The following is a 23,053-nucleotide window of genomic DNA, read 5'->3' on the forward strand; positions in this document are numbered from 1 at the left end:
GGTCCTGATCAGCAGGTTATTGCATTATATTAGATAAGTGATGATTTAAAGGGTTATAATGCAGACAAAAAGAAATGGGACGTTTCAAGAAGAATTAGAATTGATGAAGTGAAAAACAAATTGGAGGAACAAGTTAAGAGAACTGTAAGAATTATAAGATTGCTGAGAAATCAGTGCTTCCATTATATGAGATCTGCAGCATATGAAGAAAAGTAGTTTGGGGACTGGGGTCATACACTGGATTTAGTGTTGGAATGTTGTATTTTAAGATGCTTCTGGGAAATCCATATTGAGCTGTCCAGTAAGTTGGGTGATCAGGAATGACCTTTGGGATTCATCCCAGTAAAACTGGTGATTGATGTTAGTCTAGAAGAGGTCATGTGAACACTGGGATTAGAGAGGGGTAAAGATAGAATCCCAAGGAACCACAGTATTTAGTGGGGAGGTAGAGAAGGAGGGATTTGTCAAAGAAAGTGAGGAGTTGCCAGAAAAAAGGAACAAAGGATTAAATACATTCATACATACACCAGGGGGTGGGGGAATGGAGTAGGAAAGTAAAGGAGACATCTCAAAAAAAATCCCATGGTGAACAGGATTAAATGCCATAAGATAGGCTTGTAAAACATACACAAATTATCCATTATATTTGACCACTGGAATTGATATATTCACTTAGTTCTAATTCAGAGAACTAGAGTGGGACTGGGTACAAAGAAGTTGAGTGGTTTTGCTTATACATGGCTGCTTTGAGAGAAACTAGTGATACTGTTGGCAGTCATCCTGGAGTATAATGGAATACAGAACTCTAAAACATCACAAGCTAATCTTGCCCATCTCTGGATGTCCAGGCTCCAGGCTAATGCCTACATATGTGCATCCACCCCTATTAAGAAATGAGGATTGTAGGACCTGGAGATGTAGCAAATATTATGGGGAGAATGTGGTGGAAGAGAAAAGACACAACCATATATGATGGAAGATGTGAACCTGAAGAACTTTTTTCTTGGGATACATAGATTCCATCCTTAATGATACAGCTAAACCCTGCCAAACTATCAATTAGAATTATAGAACCATTAAATTTTACTTTGGGAGAAGCTTGAGTCCTCTGGAACATCATCATTTTTTAATTTCCACATTGACTGGGGTTTTCGTGACAATTCTAAAAGTCCAGGAACTACTTAAGATGTTATTGGTAATAAAATGTAATTGTAAGTCAAATTGCAAAAGGATAAGAAATAAGGAGGAGAAACAAGAAAACAAGAGCAAAGATTACTATTCTTTTTTTTCTTTTTTTAAAAAAGATTTTATTTATTTATTTGACAGAGATCACAAGCAGGCAGACAGGCAGGCAGAAACAGAGAGTGGGGGAAGCAGGCTCCCCGCTGAGCAGAGAGCCCCATGCACGGCTTGATCCCAGGACTCCGGGATCATGACCTGAGCCGAAGGCAGAGGCTTTAACCCACTGAGCCACCCAGGCGCCCCAAAGATTACTATTCTGAGAAATACAAGTAGTGAAGTTAAGAGTGAAACTAAGGACTTGAGCTCATTTGTAGAAAAGGGTGAAGTCAGTGAAGAAAAAAAGGATAATTAACAGACCTCCTGAAAGAAAATGGTTTAAAAATGTCAGATGATTTGGGAGACCGGGATAGCTCAGTTAGTTAAGCGTCTGCCTTTGGTTCAGGTCATGATCCCAGGGTCCTGGTTGGAGCCCTGCTTTGGGCGCCTGTTTCTACCTCTCCCTCTGACCCTCTCCCCTGCTCATGTGCTGTCACTCTCTCTCTCACTCAAATAAATAAATAAAATCTAAACAAAACAAAACAAGATGAAAATCTACATTTTAGACAGTAGTGGGGAAACTTCCTCTATCCCCAGGAATAGGATGAAAAAAGAGCTTCATAGCACTCATGTCTAAAATGCAGTTACAAACAATGAATAAACATTGTTAGAAACTTTTTAGTCATTTTGAAGGCAAGTAAAGTGAAAGCAGATGGTTTGATGGGTTCTGATTGGGCAGAGATGACAGAAAGACAAGAAAGTAAGAAAATCAGGAGCACTGAGGAGGTTAACAGTGGATTTCAGAGTGGGAGGAGAGCTGCTATGGAAAAATTCATCTTGACATAATCAGAAAGTAGATGTGGTACAAACTAGAAAGTTAACCAGTTATAGTCAGAATGTTTTATTAATTTTGACTTTATAGTGAGAGATGGCCAGGATCCCAAATCCCCACATTCTGGCCTAGATAGAGGCAACAAGTATACAAAGAGAAGAAACACCAAAGACAATAAGAACTTGTTTTGCGTGGCTAGCATTTTGTGCCAAATCCCTGTGTAGTATTTTATCCTTGTGACCTAAATAACATGAACCTAAAGATCTACACCGTCTTTTACCCTGTCTGCTTAAGACCTTGTCTGAACTCAGGTTGTTATTTGATGCTTACTTTCTCCTGGGTCCCACCTTCGATTCTGCTTGGTCTTTCCCTCCCTTTATGTGATTGAAGAGAGAGCAACAGCAAAACAAAAGAAGTTAAACCCTCTGCTTTTTCTACCCCAAGATGTTATTCTTAATAGAGTAAAAGCAGGGATGTCTGTGAGCACTCCATTTTTGTTACTGACTCATTTTAAACCTTTTTAGTGGCATAAACAGAGCTGGTGCATCTAGAAACTCTGAATTTTTTCTTAATCAGTGGTTCTCAGGTTGTGAGGGTGAGGGTGGGGCAGGAAAAAGATGCCAAAGTTACATAGGGAGTGTTTTCAAGGAGGAAGTGTGTGTGTGTGTGTGTGTGTGTGTGTGTGTGTGTGTTGGAGCGCGCATGCGCGCGAGAGAAACAGTACGTATATAGGTGGAGGAAGGAGTGTTGTACAATTTTCAGGGGATTCTGATAAACACTGGTCTTTCTTCTGATTGAAAATCAATGCCCTGCAGAAGAGCAAGTAAGAACCACAGGAAGATAGTGGTGCTTACAATTTAAGATTTGACTCTGGTAGATGATGAAGTCCAGGAAGTGGGCTACCAGAGTGGAAAGGAGGTAAAAATTATTGGAGTAAAGGGCCAGAAAACGTGAGGCCAGAATGTCCTGTATGTCCACCACAGGATGGCTGAGGCTTGAATTTCTCCTTCTCACTCGAAGCACTTTCTCAAGCACCAAATACGTAGTGTATGTTCAATAAATACTCTTAATAGACTGTGTACATTTCAGAAAAAATGTATTACTTTTAATATCAATTATGTGAGCATGCAACATTACTAAATACAAAAGTCATACAAGCTCACAAATGACTTCAGAGACTGCCACTCTTTGATTAAAGAACAATTTGGGGCCTATTAAGACATCATAAATTATAGATGGCTTCCTGTTTTTACCTGATAACTACACATTATCTTCCTATTATCACAAGCTTTACTCAGAAGCTAAGCTACCTGGCAGTGACATTTGTTTACCCATTATTGCTTCTCTGAAGAGAAAGAGCAATATCATTCATCTTATTAAATGGTGCATTTTTACTGCAAGTTTAGGGCATTTTACAGTGAGCAGTTCTTGGGACATCACCTAAAACCTGAAGACTGCTTGTTATATATTGGAAAAACATTTCTATGAATTATGAGAACAGTATGTTGGCATAGGATGTTTACAATTGATAAAAGGTAAATTTGACAAGTTCATGCTTACTACAAATGAGTAAAACTGAAATTTTCATACTTCTAGTTAATTAAACAAAACAAGTAGCATGGAACATAAAAAAAAAAAATCTGAACCATGCTAAATTTATAGACTATATGCCAGAAAGGTATTCTGAAGTATAACACACAAAAAAATAAACTCTAATTGAAGTTCTTTCGTTCTTTTTTTTTTTTTGAAACACACTTTATATGATCTGGTCACATCTGTGTTTTTACTCATCTAAGTAACCTTGAGAAAGACAATTCCCCCTTCTGAGACTCTGCTTCCCTCTATAATATATGGAGGATGAACCAGTTCATCTCTAAATGTTCCCTTACAGATAAAGATGCTCTATAATTGGCTTTAATTTTATGGCCTGTGCAGTAGAAAGCTCCTTGGAAACCGACAAAGATAGGTTCAAATCTTAATTTCATCACTTATTAGCTTTTTAAACTTGGAAAAGTTATAACTTAGTGAGCCTTAATTTCTTAATCTGTGAAATGGGATAACACTACCTCTTTAATTAAACTCTCCGAGGAGAAACAATTAAATTGGAGAAAATGTGCTGGAAAGTGATTAGCATAATGTTAGTTGGTTAGAGGGCATTAAGTACATATTCTCAAACCTAATGTCTTGGTTTTCTACCTTTTCATTTTCTCCTTAAAAATTCAATTCCATGTATATTATTGATTTGCAAGTAAGAGATTACAATACAATTTGGAAGACACTGTGAACTTTTGCTGAGCAACATTTGTAGGATATGGATATTTTGGAAAGTAGATTTTTATCTTCTAGCTTGGGACTCTCTCTGGATTTTAATATAGCAGACAAAGTAGCAGTAAGAGGTCAAAATAATTCAAAAGCTCCATATGACTTTGCAACTTATCACTATTATATATTCAAAGACAAGCATGACACCACATGCATTAATAATAGTATATCACATAGGAATATAAAGTCTCCACATACACTCAGCACTAGTCCTAAACTTTACAAAATCACATGTAATCAATTTGGAATTCCACAACTTTAAGGATGGAGAGAACTTTACCTAGATTCACAAGAAAGCTATGAAGATAGTAAATGAGGATACTGAAAAAGTGATTTTATGGGTTGGATATTTTAAATGAACTACCAGAGATTGTCTAAAAATGTCTCAGGAACCTTTCTTCCCACTTGTGAGTCTATTAATAGGTGGAATTATTTGAATTTTACCTGGGCATTTTGGACCCCAACTGGTTAGAATGAAGTACTCTAATATTTACTCTTCTATTTTCTAAGAGACTCACCCTATTAACATTTTTTCTAGTAATACACAATGAGAACCAAATGATACCCATGCCCTTATCTTACTCATTTGGGAAGTACTGTAAGGAGAGATGAGGGCAGACTGACCTTTCATCCTATAGGCAGCTATGGAGGAGGGCTGAGTTCCTGGTACATCTATGGAGATTATCTGTGGAAATGCTGTTTAACCTACCACAAATGGGACTGTATCTAAGACCTCAAGGATAATTTAAGTGGGCTCTTTATTGTAAAGGGTCTTCCTGTTATCTGTTATTTGTCCAGTAATCCATGAGCCATGGGCATATTATCGGTTCCTTATTTATTACTACTGATAAATGATTTTATAATACTGACCAATGGGATTACACAGCTCACAGAAACTTCCCATATAAGAACCATGATGTCAAAACACAGCAGAGGCTATCAACAGTATTAATGAGGATTTTGTTAGCTTCTAATGATAATTATTCTTGTATCAGAATGCAATTCACACTAATTATTAGTAAAAGTTTACAAACATTAAAAAGTGCATAATAACATTTGTATCTGATAGGGCTGAAAAAAGACATGAAAAACACAATGCAAGGGCTTTACTTTTGTGATTGGTGTCCACATGATTGCAAGATAATTTTGTCCATCTGTTACAGCTCCATGCTGATAAGTTGTCCTCTCCATTTAAATAGTAGCACACAGCATTGAGTAATTTGATTCCATTAGAACAAAAAGTTTCCTGTTCTTAATATTATCTTATCTTTCCCACCATCCTGATTCTCTAAAATTCTCATAATTAAAAATTTTTAAAAATATATTAGTTGGGAAAAGTTCTCCAATTGAAAATAAAACAAAATATGCATATTGAATTCTGGTCTATACAGACATCAAACAGATTGAATTCAAGTAAAATTCACATTAGCAGATATTTTCAAATGCCTCTATAATAAATCAAAAAAGTCTTGATGAATTGGTTAGATTTAATTCATCAACAGTGGATCAAGGGGAAAGATTAAGTTAAAAAAAAGTATGATCTATCCTGTGTACACCACCACACTGTGGAGAAGGAAAAAGACAGCCCTTTTAAAAATGAGTGGTATAAAAATTCACAGTAACATACATTATTTTTGTTTCTCATGAGCAATCAAAGAAGGGGGCAGTGCTGAGCGTGTATACTGTACAATACAAAACAGTGTAAATAACACAGCAGGAACACACAGATACATAATGCTAAAAACAGTGCTTTCTGGATGGTTCTTTTACTGGGTGAATACTTAGACCAGAGATATTTAAACTCTGGGGTTCAACCAACCCTTTGCAATTAGACACAATTAAATCCTCTGACATTTTGAGGGGCCAGATGCTGCAGGAAGAATCATCATCTAGGTCAGTGCTACTCTCTACAAGCATTTTATCATATGGTCAAGTGAAAGGATCCATACAAAATGACATCCAAAAACAAGCCACATGATTTCAACCATTGCTAATGACAGAGGTAGAGAAAAGTCTGTCTGCAGCCACAGCCTCTGCCCCCATTTTTGACATGATAATGAGCAGATTCCTATAATGCAGCACAGCTACTTTTTTCCCCCCTCTTTCACTCTTGGAAACAAATGCATTCCAGCCAGGCCTGGAGATTTGAGACATTGTCAGGTGTTGCTGAAGTTATCAAAGTGGGATGTTAGCTTTCAGATTTTGCTGCTTCCCCCTGGGCTTCCCCACTTTGTTCTGTGGAATTTCGTTGTGCATCTTCTTCACCTTCTGTAAAAGACCATAAAAAAAAGGATAAAGGCAAAAGAAAAACTATTGCCTATATTTACTGACTCTTAATATATCATATTGGAAATTTCAGAAATACTCAAAAAGTCTGAAATTCTCAAAGAGACAAGTATATTTTATTGGTAATCAGTTCCTCAATTAGTGTTTTTTAAGGTTGGCTAATTCTGGTTCTATGAACTTGGGACAGCATGGCACAAAACAAAAGAATAACAATTTTTACAATGGTCAGTGATGATTTATGCTAGGAAATCTCAAAGCAGATCATGACACTTCTAGTTTTACGGGTTGCAGAAATCAGAAGTGATTTTAGACAGAAATCAAAAGTGGGAAGCAAGTTTACCTTTTCACTCCTTTCTTATTTTAAGAAATAATTAAAAATTGCATTTTACATTATTTATAGTACTTGTTGATAACCCATCTGATTTTTTAGACTTTTAGCAAAATATTTTTGGGTGTTCAATATGTAAACTATATCAATGTTTGTTGAGTGTTCGTTACCATAATTCAAATGAACAGAGGTGAGTGGACTGTTCCATTCTTTGAATGGAAATGTTGAAAGGCAATTTCTCCTTTGCTCTTAACAAGTATACATAAAACATTTCACCAGACACCATACTTTAGGGAAATTAAAAGCAGTTCTACATAAATACATATATTTTCTTTTTTTTTTTTAAGATTTTATTTACTCATTTGACAGAGAGAGATCACAAGTAGGCAGAAGGCAGGCAGAGAGAGAGGGAAGCAGGCACCCTGCCCAGCAGAGAGCCGACCCTGAGATCATGACCTGAGCTGAAGGCAGAGGGTTAACTCACTGAGCCACCCAGGCACCCCAGTACATATATTTTCTGTTTCTAAAGGAGTTCTCTGGGTATGACCAGGCATATATATATGTATATGTGTGTGTGTGTGTACATATATATACATATGTGTATATATATATGTATATATATATGTATATATATATACAGTTCATAAACTACTTTCACAGCAATAAACAGCCTCCCAAGATGTGTAGATGTATAGATGGTCTGAATCTGAGATGTGTAGATTAGCATGCAACAAAAACTTGATCAACAGGAACAGCTCTTGGTAATCAAAAGAATGAAGTCAAATTAGGGCAGGTACAAGACAGTAGAATATTTAAGGATGAAACTGACTGCATAAATACAAGATGAGGACTTTGACTCCCATGAGGTTTGGGGCTTTCTAGGTGTCTCGGAACACTTCTCAGTCCTTAGCATAAGGCTGCAATTGCAAAGCCATTGCTAAATACATGCTTGTTAACAAATTAAGGTAAACATGGGACAGCAATATTGTGGAGTATAAACTAAAAAGAAGTTGAAACATTCATGAGTTACAGAGGAAGTCTCTCCCACAACTCAGCTATTGATATTTCATTTGTCATTTATGTATTTGTCAGTATTGCAGTTATTATTTTTAGTTCTTTGTACTTAGAATAATAAAAAAGTTACTACTGTTTATATTTTGCCTGGCCCTGGACTTTAGGATTAGAAGACAAACAAACATTTCTAGGAGCCTGGAGAATAGCAATTAAAATCTAGAAATGTTTAGAAAAAAGGACATTTGATAGCATAAAGATATTTTAATTATTCTAAATTGTTTAATAGTACCATTAATATAAAATATAAAATAATTTTATTATATTTATTAATAAAAATCAATTTCTTCCATTGTTATATAATAATTTAATATATTCTCCTGTAAAAGAAAGGTCTTGATGCTGATGAGTCTCAATTTCAGGGAAGACAAAAAAAGAAGAAATGGAACTGCTCTGTTAATAATATTAGGGGTGTCTAAAATTAATGCAGATTATTTTAAATAGAATATTAATATATAAAGAAAAATATAAATCTTGGGGTGCCTGGGTGGCTCAGTGGGTTAAAGTCTCTGCCTTCAGCTCGGGTCATGATCCCAGAGTCCTGGGATCGAGCCCCACATCGGGCTCTCTGCTCCACAGGGAGCCTGCTTCCCCCTTTCTCTCTGCCTGCCTCTCTGCCTACTTGTGATCTCTGTCTGTCAAATAAATAAATAAAATCTTTAAAAAAATATATATATATATAAATCTTATAAAAGAAAATTAGCAAACTTTCAAAGACCACAGAAAAAATTTTACTTGCCTCATACCACCAAATTGCAATAATTTCCTTAACCCCTTCTGAGAGTTGCTTTGATAAGTAACTTCTGGTAATAAATAGTAGGGAAACAACAAAATCTAAAATATATATAAGTCTGTATATTCCAAGGTGTCAATGTTAAAGGTTTATTTTCAGTTTGAATTTGAAAAGACCAATATGTGACTTGCTGACTTTTAGCCATTGAATCAAGTACTGTCCCTAGGTATGTTAGGGTAACATTGTTAAACTGTTTCATTAACATATACTCTGACTCAGTTTTCCAATAACTGGAAAGCTTTGCCATAAAAATTCTAATAGCAAATGAGTACTGAGTGGTTACCATGAGCCAGAAACTGGTAAGTGCTTTTCATGTATCCAACACTGTGGTTCCTTAATCGTGAACTCCTTTTTTTTACTTTTAAAGGTTATTTTTTTTACAATATTTGTTAGGGAAATACATCCACTTTTAAATCCTGCAAAAGCAATGGATGAAAGAGCTACTGGCATTCTTTTTTTTTTTTTTTTTGGCAGCAGCAGCGTCTGTTTATTTGAGGCGTTGCGGGGAGGGGGCTGGGCAGCGCCCCCGTGGCATTCTTTTAAATACTCAAAAGTACTTTGATATTACAATCTTGTTTTACTTTTTCATTGGTACTTGGGTAAGAAGAATGCAAAGTCCAGTAATAAGACAAATTTTCCACAAACCCATTCTATCATGAAAAGAAAACTGAGTGACCTTTTTACTGAAGACATTGATGTAACAAACAATTTTACTTCCATTTTCAATAAAATTGGTCCCAGAGAACTTTTCCTTTGAAATGGCCAGTGTTACTGAAGGTAGGAGTTCCTACTTTGTTTAATAGTTTATGTAGAAATTTCAGAGCTTTTATAGATTAGAATTTTTTTAAAACCCATGTGCTTTATTGATTGCATTAGTAATAGAAGATTAAGAATTCTGCATTTGAGTGGGAAACCCTATACAGAAAAGTCACTGAACATGGAGTAGGAGTGATTAAGAGATTAGTCACTGACTTTTTTCTTGCCTTAGACTATTTGTAATGCTATTAGATTACTTTCAAAGGTGGTTTTTCATGTTTTAATCCTCTTCAGTGAAATGCTACAAATAATCCCACCTTGGAAGAAAGATGTGTGTCAAACAACTCACCTGTCTTGTTGATATCAAGACCTGCTAATTTCAAGGCTAATTCATTGCTGTTGCCACTTGCAGAGGAAACCAGGATATCATGTATTGCATTTCTTCTACCTGTTCTTCCTGAAGCAATGAAATCTGCATATGTAGTTTCCACATCAGTCATTGCTAACAAATATCCACATAGCAGGGACTACAAAACAAAGAAAAACTTATAGGTAAATATAATGTTGGTCAATGATAACATTTCACAAAGACACTTGTTAAATTACTGGCCTACAATATGCATGTGAAATGATTGTCTTGCTTACATGTCTACAAAGCAAGTAATGCTTTAATCCTTGATCCAAGGTCAGTGAATTTTTTCTGTAAAGGCCTGATAGTAAATAAATTAGCCTTTGAGGGGTATATGGTCTCTAATCCAACTACTCAATTATGTGGTTGTAGTGCAAAAATAGTTCAAGTAAAATATGTTAAATAAATGTAATAAACGGTGTTTGGAAAAATAGTAATAGGGCCAGATTTGGCCTGAATACTGTAACTTGTGGGCACCTAGTTTAGATCATAAAATTCTCCTTCTCTAATACCATTTTAGTCTGTCTTCAATTGCAGAGAGAAGAACTTGAGATTGGTAGCATACCAAGGTTGAGGGTGGAATGGAGTAGTCCATCCTAGAGATAAGCTGAATGCAAGTACTTTGTCTTAAGAGTCTAAGAACAATAATGAAGTTTACCAAAATTTAGTTTGCTTTTTATTATCACCATATACCAGCAATTCTTATTTTATTTTATTTATTTATTTGAGAGAGAGAGTATGCAAGCAGGTGTTCAGGGCTGAGGGAGAGGGAGGGGGAGAAGCACACACCTGCTGAGCCTGGACCCTGACACAGGGGCCGATCCCAGGACCCTGAGATTATAACCTGAGCCAAAGGCAGATGTTTAACCAACTGAGCCACCCAGGTACCCCCCAGCAATTCTAAGCAATGTCAGTGACCAAAGAGCTACTTCCAATCCAGGAGGATGGTTCCCTGTGGTCCCCTTTATTAAGTGATTGCTTGAGGGGAATAACAATCTTTCTTGACTGAATCTTTGAAATAAAATATTCAAGTTTAAAAAAGACTCAATGATGGGTGCCTGTGTGGCACAGTTGGTTAAGTCAGACTCTTGATTTCAGCTCAGGTCTTGTCAGGGTTCTGAGATTACATCCTGCATTGGGGTCCATGCTAGGCATGGAGTATGCTTTAGATTTTCTCTCTCCCTCCCTCTCTGCTCCCCCTCCAAAAAAGGAGCCCATGAAAATGAGTCTTCCAAAAAAATATTTTCAAGGTAAAATAGGATATATGTATTAAAAAAAACACCAAATACAAATCTTCGTTTTTTTTCTATGTTTATATTTATGTCCTTCCCTAAAAGTCAAAAGAAAGATGTATAGCAAGATAAGAAAAAAATACATTTATTGTTGCATTAATTTATTTGAACAGAACTTTAAAATAATTTCCTCCTCTTCCTAAATATTCCAATCACATTTTATTGTAGTTTAAGATTAAAAACAGATCAATAATCAAGAGAAGGTATCTTTTCAAAATATAAGAAATATGGGGGAAGCAAAAATGGTGGAACCCATACATCATCATGGGCATGCACATTTGCACTCTGAAATAACTTGATAACTTGATTTACACTGCAATTTAGGATGGCTGTCAGTAGTACATTCTTTTAGGCTGATTTCCCCTAATGCATACTGATGAGGGAGCTATTAATTCAATCTAGAGGAAACTTTTATATTTTCTCTTCTTTAAGGGGAAGATGAAACAGGAATGAGGGGGTAATACCATAATACACTTTTGAAATAGAAAATATATCTATACTATATGCTTACTGTGACTATATTATAGATAACATTGGTTTTCATTCATTCAGCTATATTTACCATTATTTTTAAGGGAATATGGTAATGGCTATTGTTTTATTTAAAACTTCAAAATGCTCTTCAGAAGATCCTGGGTTTAGTCATAGAGTGACTTTTGGAAAATCACTTGAACCTCCTAGACTTCCATTTTCTAATAAGTAAGGGGACAGCTGAAAGGCATGATGAGTAATGCTACTTAAAGTGAAGATGTAAAAACAATCATCACTTAAAACTACCTCATTTCTAAAATTCTGAATTTGGAGATTCCTTTCGTGGCCATAAACACCTATCTCTTCTTCATAATGACTCTGTTCTTCGCACTGGTTATGTTTTTAGTTCTTTTAACCCTTTTTTAGCTTCCTCCAGGTTCAGTCTGGATCAACTGCCAACCAATTTCATGTAACTTTTTTTTGGCATCAAGAAGTCCCTTTGACTTACTGTCACCTTGATCTTCCTAAACCTTACCTAGGAAAATAGCATCGTGCACTTTCTCTGATCTCATTAACTGGGTAGCTGAGTATTACCAGAAAAAGTCACAAAATTGTGCCAATTGGCTCAACTAGAAATTTTTGACTCTATTATTAGTATACACTCTGAGTTGTTCAGAAATTATTTTTTTCACCTCTCGTTGACTCTTCCTTATGCTTTTCTCTGTGGGAAGAATTCCAAATGCTTTCCAGGCCGCACAACCAGATACCACTGCCTTAAGAGATGACTTTACATCTTCCTTCTCTGAGAAGATACAGGACATCTGCTGCATATTCTCTTAAATTTCTTCCTCTCTCAAACACATTTCTCTCTAAAACACTATTCTTTCTTTCCTAGACGAACTAGCTTCTTTCTTTCTAAGGCATGCTATTGATTCTATTTCCTGCTGCCTCCTGTAGGTCCTTGCTCCTTCCCTTATTTGTTTTCCTCAATAATTTGAGTCTTCTTTCTCCTCTGCATTTCTCCCGTAAGCCTGTAAGCATGTTCAAGTCCTCTTACAAAAAAAGCAAAACGGGAAAACAACAAAAAAACCAATCATTTAACCAAATATTCTTTATTCAATTTTCATACATCTTTACACAACCATCTTTTTCCTTTATTAAATTTCTCAGAAAGGTTCAGCTACTTTTATTTTCTCACTTTCTTTGAACAACCCTTTAAAAAGTCTGTATTCCATTGGCTTTTACGTATATGTTTTATGGAGATTACTTTCTTAGAGATCACTAAAATGATTTGTATTAACATTAAGTGACTGCTTAATTATTACATTTCTTGTAAGTGCCCATCCTGGTTTGGTCTCTCTACAATACATGACATTTACAGTTACATTCTCCTCGAAAATCTCTCCTAGCACATATTGCAAGCTATAGAGGCCAAGAATATTACAGGTAGTGTTATAGGTATTATTATAGCTATCTGTATTCAAATCTAGACTTTCCATTTAGTTGTTATGCTATATCTAATATTTCTATACTCACTGTTTCATCTATAAATTGTGATAAATATACTTAGCTCTCAAGGTAGCTATGAGAATTCATTTGGATTATGTATCCAAAAAGCCTAATAAATGTTAAGCATATGGTGGGTTCTGATAAAAAACAGCAACAACAATAACAACAACAAAACACAACAACTGTCACTTTACTATCCTGGTTCTATCCTATTTGACTTTTATATTCTTCACAGATTTCTCTTCCTGGGGACATTTTATAGGAATTTAAGATCATTCCTTGACCCTTTTTCTTACTCTCCTTTCTAACTTGAAAAGCTCATCTAATCCACGGCTTCTAATTCCTCACAATGGATAATGCAAAAGTATGCATCTTGTCTTGAGAATGTTTCCCCAGGCCCCTCACACACAAGGGCAACTGCCTGCTAAATAGATATTTTCACCTGCTTTTGCTTAAGCATTTCAAATTCAATAAAACAAAACAAAATGACAACAGAACACTGAATAAACTGGCCTTACTAATACACTATGTTGGAGCATACTTTTGCCCATTTCTCTCACTTGATAGCCATGTCTAATCACTTGCCAGGTATGTTGATTTGTATTGGATGTCCCTCATATTTACTGCCTATAAAACACAGAAAAGCTCTTCCCAGGATTATTGCTGAGTTTTTCCATAATCTGGAAAGAACCCTCTTTTGTTGCTTTAACTTCAATCACTAGCTCTCATACTTGGTATGTTGCAGAATAATGTACAATATTTTTCCAGAGATGCTCTGTGGCACTACTGCTCAAGTCTGTGATTCTACCTGGAATGCCTTCCTCTGACAAACTTGCTTGTTGAAATGGATTTAGCCCTCAGAATTCAGCCAAATGCCACCTTATCTTTGTCTTCTTTTCCTGTCTTTTCAGCTGGCAATCCCATATGGGCCTTGACTTGTTCCTGTCATAGAGGCCACTTAAATTCTAACTAGCATTATAGTGACCTCTCCTTCTAGACTGAACATAAGCTCTGACAAGACAGGAACTACATTTCAATGTTTTAGTTACATACAATTCCTAATAGAGTCCTTTGCATACAGTCAGTGCAAAATAAAAGTATGTTGAATAAAACTAAACAATGAAGAAAAAATAGACGTCCTTCATCAGTAGCCACAGAGAAGTTCCCTCTTCCCTGATTATACTCAATTACCAAATCCTAAAAATCCAGAAAGTTAATTGTCTGGAATGAAGGTCTACAAAGTCTCACTTCATTTTTCTACTTTACCAGGTTGCCTGTCTGCGAGGGAGTTACAACTCTGAATAAAGGTTTTGACCTTGGAGTAATTTAGTGTTTTTCATTATATATTCTACCACCATTAACCAATTAAGAATTAGAAAAATTAGAAATATAAAAATTTCTAATTTTCTAGAAATTAGAAAATCTAATTTCTATGCTATTTTGGCGATTTAGAATTGGACATGCAAATAAACCTAATATTTTCTCATAAAAGTTTAAGGAAAGGTGGAGTTACAGGAATGAGTTTGTCTTATAATCACTGTTACTGTTTCTCACTCTCAGTCTCTTTATGTTTTTTTAAATCACAGGCTTTTTTTTTTTTTTTTTTGAAGCACAACTGCTATCATTTCTCATCTGATAGCAATGCTATGGAGTAGGCAAAAATATCCTTATTTTCAGTTGAAGAAAATAAGTCTCAGAGATACTAAATGACTGCTAAATAACACACAGAACTATGACTTAACCCAGGTTATGTAGGTTTTGCATAGAAAAACATTGTTATTTTGTAAGAGAAGTTCTTTTTTTTGCCATTATCATTTTTCTACATAGACTGTCATAATAATACATATGACTACGGGGATTTAATATCTAATTCACTGTGCTTTTAATAGTTTTAAGGAGATTTGAAATATCAAGAATGGGAGATAAAAGTAGTGACATTTCCCATGAGAAGATGTGAATTAAAAGAATGTGTGCTGTGTTATGATTTGTGTCTCTGGGAATGTTAAAGGATCCTGGCAGTAATTCTACTTTTAAACAGGGGAGCCAACAACTTAACTTGAATTTTCACTTAGTGTTCTCTTAAGTAACAAGTACACAGAATAAGAAACAAGGTTTTGACAGATGTAAATGTATATTGTGTTCACCTTTAAAATGTATATATATGGTTTTCAATTGGCTTGGCATTTGTGAAAAGAGCTTATCCCTATAAACTTCTCTTTTTAAGCACTTATAAAACACAGTTACTAGATTGATGTGCTCAGTTTGGAGCATTCAATTATGGTCCATTATAATTATTATAATAATAATCATAAAAGTAGTATTTCATTTTTATTACATTTTTCCCTCTGGACAATAGACTTATTTTTCAGTAAAAAAGAAAATCCTGACAAATAGCACACATGTAAATACATGAATGAGGAAGAATACAATTATATTTTTAAACAAAATGTATAGATGCTTTGAACTCTCTTTTTTTCCCCTCTATTTCCAAGATTATAGTTCTTTTAGCAAATTCTCATTAGGTGCTGAAAAACTGTTATTTTTACATGTATGGTAGCTATGTTATTTTTTCTTTCAGTTAAACATTTAGACACAGGTTTTTAGTGAAACGACGGCGAGAGACTGGAAATATCTTTTACACCAAATACACTGCTGTATAATGACTTCATAATTTTGCTTAGATATTCTGGGGATGCTACTGCTAAATGATTATGTCTAATAGATAACAAAAAATGATAAAAGTTAAAAATCTAATGTAAGCAGCTGGTAGAGATTTAATAGAATAGCAATTAGCATGAATTCTGGCCTTATAAAAATAATCAGAATAAAACCTGCAAAATTTACCAAAAGTGGACTCCATTAAAGTTTCCTGTTTATGTTGCTATAATTAGAATTTTGTAGATAAAGCAAAATGGTAGTACTGGATATCAACAAGATAAAACGGTATTTTTTTTTTGTATCCAGTTATAGAAAACAACTAAATTATACTGATATTCATAGTCTGGTTAGAGAGAAAGAAACACATTTTATTATTTAAGTACTATACCATTTAAAGTTATATTAAATTTTAAAGCATAAATCTCCAAATATTGATATCTAAAAAGCCAATCAAAATTCATGATTAAGGAACAAACTTGCTCTTTCTTTTCTCCCTTCTTAAAAAAAAATCTCACTTTCTCACTCTTTAACAAAAGAAACAGTATATTGGTATTCTAAAAATTCTTCATTTGTATAACGGATTTCTAAACTGAGATTCATGTTGGTCTTTCCCTTGTTTATGCTCTTTACCTTTTAAAATATCATATACAAATTATTTGAGACATGAAAACCAAAAGATTTTACCCTTGTAGTTTTCACAGATTTAGATAGATTGCAAGAGACTAGGAAAAGTATGTACTTACGTCTCCTATATCAAATAAATTGAAGCATTCCACATAGATGTGTATCTTAAAAGAAGTTGGGCCTATGAAGCTGCTAAAATGATTTTTATAGTGACATTGAGTCATTAGCCAAATGGTGACTAGATAACATGCTAATTTTACTCCTGTAAATGGGGACACATGAAATGAGACTCACAGACTTGGAAGAAAGAATGGAGAGAATGCCATCAGCAGGCACTGAAGTCTTCTCTCTAGTATGAATGGTATGGTTTCTTTTAGTTTAAAAGAGAAGGAAAATTCTTCCTGTCCCATATTACAAATGCAATTATATAACTTCTCAATTGTTACTTTATGAGATCTTGTGAAGTGTGTTAAAAGCTTCTGAGTAGTTTACTATGTGCTTAGGGCTTGATTTACATTAGTATTTCTGGAGCATTTTGGTCTCAAATATCCATTACATTCTTAAAAATTATTGAAAACACTAGTGAGTTTTTGTTTATGTAGTTAGAGCTGCTAATATTTATCATATGAGAAATTAAAACTGAAAAATTTTTAAATATTTATTAATCTACTTAGAATACAAATAATAAACCCATTATACATTTCCATAAATAATATATTTTTAATGAAATGAAATATGTTTTCCAAAGAAAAAAAATAATGAAAAGAATGGCATTGTTTTACATTTTGCAATTCTCTGTCTTAATTCTGTAAATGTCTGGCTTTATAAAGGACATCTGGTTTCTCGTATCTGCTTCTGCATTCAATCTGTCTCAATATGTTGTTTTAGTTGAAGTATATGAGGAAAATCTGGACTTACACAGTTTTTTTTTTTTTTTAGTTGGAAATGTGAGGAGAGTTTCAATAGCCTTTTCAGATGATTGTGGATTTTTTTTTTAACAATGTGGAATCATACAACCATATCAATATGCTTTCCATATTGTTTCATTAAAATCTGTTGTCTACCTTGCACTTTAAATGGATCTTATGCTTATGCATATATATATGTATATATATACATACATATAATATATACTTTTAATATCAAGCATTGGTCATTTGGAAGACACTGGGTTGCTGGTTATGCAAAAATTCCAAATGGTACTATATTATACAATATCACATTTGTTAGTAACACCACCTATCTCAGCAGGAAAGTCTTTAAGGATTGGGAATCTGACAAGTTCACAGGGGCAGACAGTAAGTTTTCCAAAATTGTAATTTTTGTTTGAAAGCTCAGATTTCATCATTGCCAGCAGATACAGTTGGATTTTCCTTCCCTTGACAAGCTCATTTTGTTCATTTTCAATGAAAATCTCTGCCAAATATCCAAGTTTGAAAAACTACAGTTTGCCTGTCAGTTGTTCTTTCAAGTAAAAATGGTGACTTAAGAAAAAGTGGCTAGTTCAGCTCTCAACCCCAGTAGTCACCAAAGTACTTTACTTGAGACAACCATCCACTTTGGTACCTGGCAGAGATGCTTCTTGTGACTTCCCATTTCATCACAAAGGTGTTAAACAGATGTGTACTCAGGGGACAAGACTTGACATAACATTTTTTACTGCTTCATCAAGTATATCTGTGGGTAAATCTAGCATTTTAAAAATATTAACTGTGAGTGTGTGATGGTGAAAAATACCAGGGTTAGAGTAGAGTTTTGTGTTGCTGACTTGATTAGTGCTGGGGTGCCAGCAGTTTTTCCCACCAGGCTTCTGCACCATTCATGCAGTGTCAACCAAGTAAAAAGGCAAATATCATCAGTATTATTATGAAAATTATTTTGAATTTGTGAATCCAATGAGAGTATCTCAGAGAACTGACTGAGAGGGTTTGGGTGGCCTGCAGGAGTCCAGGGACAAAATTTTGAAAATAGTTGGTATTCATAGTAGTAGGAAACTGTCTGATCAACACTATAGATTATAGAAGAAAACTCTTTGGTAAAGAATTTAACTAAGTAAATTTTTAAAAAAGATTTTATTTATTTGACAGAGAGAGATCTCAAGTAGGCAGAGAGGCAGGCAGAGAGAAAGGGGGAAGCTGGCTCCCCGCCAAGCAGAGAGCCCCCATTTGGGGCTCAGTCCCAGGAACCTGAGATCATAACCTGAGCCAAAGGCAGAGACCCAACCCACTGAGCCACCCTGGCACACCTAACTAAGCAAATTTTTGATTCCTAAAATAATCTGGAAATATCAGCTCCTCTATTTCCAGGCTAAGTACTATCCATCTTTTTCTCTTCCTTTTCCTGTTATAATTTCTTCTTGTTTATGTAATTCAGGCTTAAGAATCTAGTAACTTCTTTCCGAAAAACAACCCCTTAATCTCACAGATCAGAGGGCTTCACACTAAGTGTGGAGATTAGAACAAAGTTCTAGAACTCGAAGCTACCTCAATTCCCTTTTTCCTTGAATTGAGCTGTATTCTAGTGACACTTTAGAATGAATGACAAAGAAGAAATAAAAACCACAATCCTATTAACAGCCACAACTTAAAAAAATTCTATAAATCTTCCTCTGTTAAGGCATAATTACAATTCCTGCACAATATGCTCAGTATTACATAGTATAACAAGAACAGGCACTTCTGAAGAGTTTGGGTAGTGTCCCATCAAAAGCATTCTTTCAAAAAGCAATCTCATACACTGAGTTATATCACACAGAGAGATGGCAATTTTTATTAACTAGGTGAAGTCAAATCCTTTTTTATTCTGAATCTAAGTCATTGACATTTCTATCACAAAAACATTGCTAGAATGAATCCTGCCGAATATGAGAAAAAAATAGAATGTCTTTGATGGTTTCCACAATAAATTTTGACTAATATTATCAGACATTGGCCTTAGTTGAAGGAAGTTCTTCACTTTCTCCCTGATTTTCAGTGTATATTAAAAATTCTCAGGTTCAGAAAAGTTTCAATATTTGATACTAATGATTATTCTTCTCAATCTTTTCTCTCAATCAATTCATCTCTGATCCCCGTGATGTGATAGTTTTGACCCTTATGTCTTCATTCAAGGGTTTATATACAGATATGCACCAAGATATATAATATCTATCCCTATCTATCTATCTATCTGGATATACACAGATATACATTTCTTTTTTTTTGAAATGGGAACATTTTCGCACTGGTTTTATAAACTCATAATCTACTTATTTTTATCATTACTTAAATTCTCTGAAACTTCTTTTAGCTCAGATTCAAATCTTTTTTTTCTCCTTTCCACAATGCTTAACAAATCAAAACTTTGTAATGAGAAATCTAAGCCTAATCTAAGCCTAAAAATGTTACAAAGTCAGAAGTACAGGCTATATTCCTTTAGAAAATAATTTCACTGTCTAATTAGGTGACCTCAAAGTGACCTCAAAGCTACTTATAAATCCCTTTGTTCCTTTCTAGCTGACCTCTTTACCAACTCTAACAACACCAATTTCTTTATTTTTCTGTGCTTCTTCAGTCTTATTTATATTTCAAATTCTTTTAAATTTTTATTCTCCACAGAAAATCTTGCCTAATGAATTTATGAAGAAGACCAAGGTCATCCTACATAATTTTCAATTCCTCTTTCTTTAGCCTCACATTGAAATTGTCTGTTTCTTTATTAAAGAGTTCTTTTGCCCAACATTAATACCTGACTGGTGCTTTTGATTCTATCTTCTGTCCCATTATTGTTCCTTCATTTCTGCCCTCTGCTGCTTCTCCCTATTTCTCCAATGCCTATAAAATTGCTTACATTTTCCCTGTTAAAGATATATTTCATCTTTTAACTCTGTATGTTCTTAAAGACATCTGTTTTACTTTCATTTACCCCCAAAACTTAGAGGAAAAGAGGTAGGTACTAATTTTTCCTATTTCCCTCTATTTTTATTTTCTTTGCAATTTGATTTAAATATTTATTAATTTACCAGAATTGCTTTCTCAAAGAAAAACCATTACAGATTAATCACAAAATTCAAAGTTTTTTTTACAATAATCACATATATAAAATTGTATACAGCATTTTACATTGCTATTTCTCTTTTCTTGATATGTTTTTCTCCTTTAGCTACCAAAGTTACTGCTCTTGATTTCCCTGTAATCTTTTCTTGTATTTATTCTTGTTCTTTCCTCCGCTTACCTCTTAAATAATATTTACTCTTTTTGTTATTCTTTATGTTCTGTTTGATAATCTCTTTTACCCCCATAGTCTTAACTGCACCTGTACATAGATGACTATCAAATCTATCATTTGAGGAGCCTGATAATTTTCTGAAGTATAGACTGATAAATTCTTTCTTTTCTTTTTGCTAAGATTTTATTTATTTGACAGAGAGAGAGAGCAGAGGGTAAGGGAGAAGCAGGCTCCCTGCTCAGCAGAGAACCCAGTATGGGGCTCAATCCCAGGACCCTGGGATTATGACCCGAGCTGAAGGCAGACGCTCAACCAACTGAGCCACCCAGGTGCCCCTAAAATTTTTTTTCTTAAGATTTTATTATTTATTTCTTTATTTATTTTGCACACAGGGGAGCATGGATGGGGACAGGGGGAGAGAATCTGAAGTAGACTCCCCACTGAGCACTGAGCCCAACATAGGGTTGGATCTCACCCCCCAGGAGATCATGGCCTGAGCTGGATGCAAGAGTCAGATGCTTAACGCACTGAACCACCCAGGTGGTCCTAGCTTGAGAATTTTTATTGTGTACTAAATATTCCACCACATGGTTGTCCTCAAAAACTCAAATTTGGTAAGTTCAAAATGGATTCTCTTTGCTGTATTCTCCAACTCCACCCCCAAATTATTCATTATTCTCATTATTTTAGTGTATATTACCACTATTTTCTCAGGCACCTATGATAGAAATCTTATAATTGTCTTCAATTACTCCATCCCAATAATTATTCACATTTCATCTTTACATCTAATCATTTCTCAAACCTCATTGTTTTAATTCTACCTATTCAATGTCTATTTTATATTCTTCATTTCTATTTTTTCTCTGGTCACTGGCTTCATCATCTCTTTCTTGACTACTGCAATTATATGCTAATTACTTAACTAAATGTATTCTCCAACTTAACCATTCACACTATTACCAAAATAAACTTTATAAAACATAAAGCACTCAAAAATCTTCAGTTGCTCCTGGGAACCCACTCCAAACATAGTTCAGTTTTTTGTTTTTTTGTTTTTTTGGTTTTTTTTTTGCATGGCCTTCTAGAATTTGAAACCAACTTACTTTACTTATATCTTTCCCTAAACTATCTCTCTCATGCATACTAATGTTCATCCATTGCTACCACTTGCCATATATCTTGTCTTCTGTTGGTTTTCAAATGCTGTTTTTCAACCTAGAATGCCCTTCTCTCCCAATGACAAAATTCTACTCATCTCTCAACCTGAATTTATAAACTACACCCTCTTTCCATCTCCAGGTATAATGAATAACTTTATCATAGTGTTTGTTTAATTTGGCACTGTGCAAAAATAAATTATTTTCCTGTTGCTCTTCTCTTATATTTTCCTTGAGATTTGGGTCTTTAATTTTTTAGTCCCTTACAGAGATTGGCACAGGATTTTCTATGTTGTTCACACATATATAAAAAACATTTTGTAGATGTGTTTTTAATTATCTTACTCAAACTCCTTATTGGTTAAATAAATTTGTCAAGGTTATACCATTGTTAATGGTAAAGGTCATCTAAGAAAGTGTGTTCCCTTGTTTTTATTCAGGTCTTTTCCTTTCTCGAAGACTTTCCTGCAATTTAGGGAGGTGAACTATAATCATTTCCTCTAATACACTTTTTCTTCTATATATTCTTAGTTATAACAGGGTTTTCTTTTTAATAACAGCAATAAAAAGCACTCTAGAATTCCTAGTAATCTATCCTATTTTCACTGTACTGAGGGCTACCTCTTTTTTAGGGCTGTTTTTTAAAATAAAAAATATATATGATTAAGTAGCAAATTAATGCATGGAATAATTTGTTCTGTCCTCTTGTTAGAGCTTTTTACATCACTTATTTAATATTTCAAGGGGTTTATAAATCATTTATCAGCTAATCTTTGCAACATCCCTGCTGAGACAGTCAATTAGCTGAAGAAGTACTGCTGGCTGGCAAGTGATAAGTAATATTACTTGCACTTTACAGATGAAGAAACTAAAGCAGAGAGAGGTTAATCAACTTGACCATGTCTTACACAGTCTGTGGTAGTACTGATGTTAGAATAGGAGCCTGGGGTTATTCACATCAAAATTACAAAAGCATTAAAAGCCTAGGGCTGGTGCTATTCTTTATTATATCAAGCTTTCTAAATCCTTTGTCTTACCTTTTTTCTGGGTCTGTAGGA

At 34.5% G+C, this 23,053-nt stretch overlaps 1 protein-coding gene and 1 long non-coding RNA gene across 3 annotated transcripts in view; one reads left to right on the forward strand and one right to left on the reverse strand.

Annotated features, from left to right (window-relative positions):
* Nucleotides 1-23,053, forward strand: part of LOC122904504 — a 100,177-nt gene that overhangs the window by 45,623 nt on the left and 31,501 nt on the right. The gene's annotated exons all lie outside the window — the stretch shown is intronic.
* The window catches only part of PKIA (cAMP-dependent protein kinase inhibitor alpha), a 93,923-nt gene continuing 74,059 nt past the window's right edge, over nucleotides 3,190-23,053 (reverse strand). For both annotated transcript variants that reach the window (XM_044245417.1, XM_044245418.1), the window contains 2 exons: nucleotides 10,016-10,193; nucleotides 3,190-6,700 (listed from right to left, as the gene is read on the reverse strand). In XM_044245417.1, coding sequence (XP_044101352.1) covers nucleotides 6,621-6,700; nucleotides 10,016-10,166 — 231 coding nt within the window. In that variant the 5' untranslated portion in view covers nucleotides 10,167-10,193 and the 3' untranslated portion in view covers nucleotides 3,190-6,620. The remainder of the gene's footprint in view (nucleotides 6,701-10,015; nucleotides 10,194-23,053) is intronic.

This window comes from Neovison vison, chromosome 4, assembly GCF_020171115.1.
Source record: "Neovison vison isolate M4711 chromosome 4, ASM_NN_V1, whole genome shotgun sequence".
NCBI lineage: Eukaryota > Metazoa > Chordata > Mammalia > Carnivora > Mustelidae > Neogale > Neogale vison.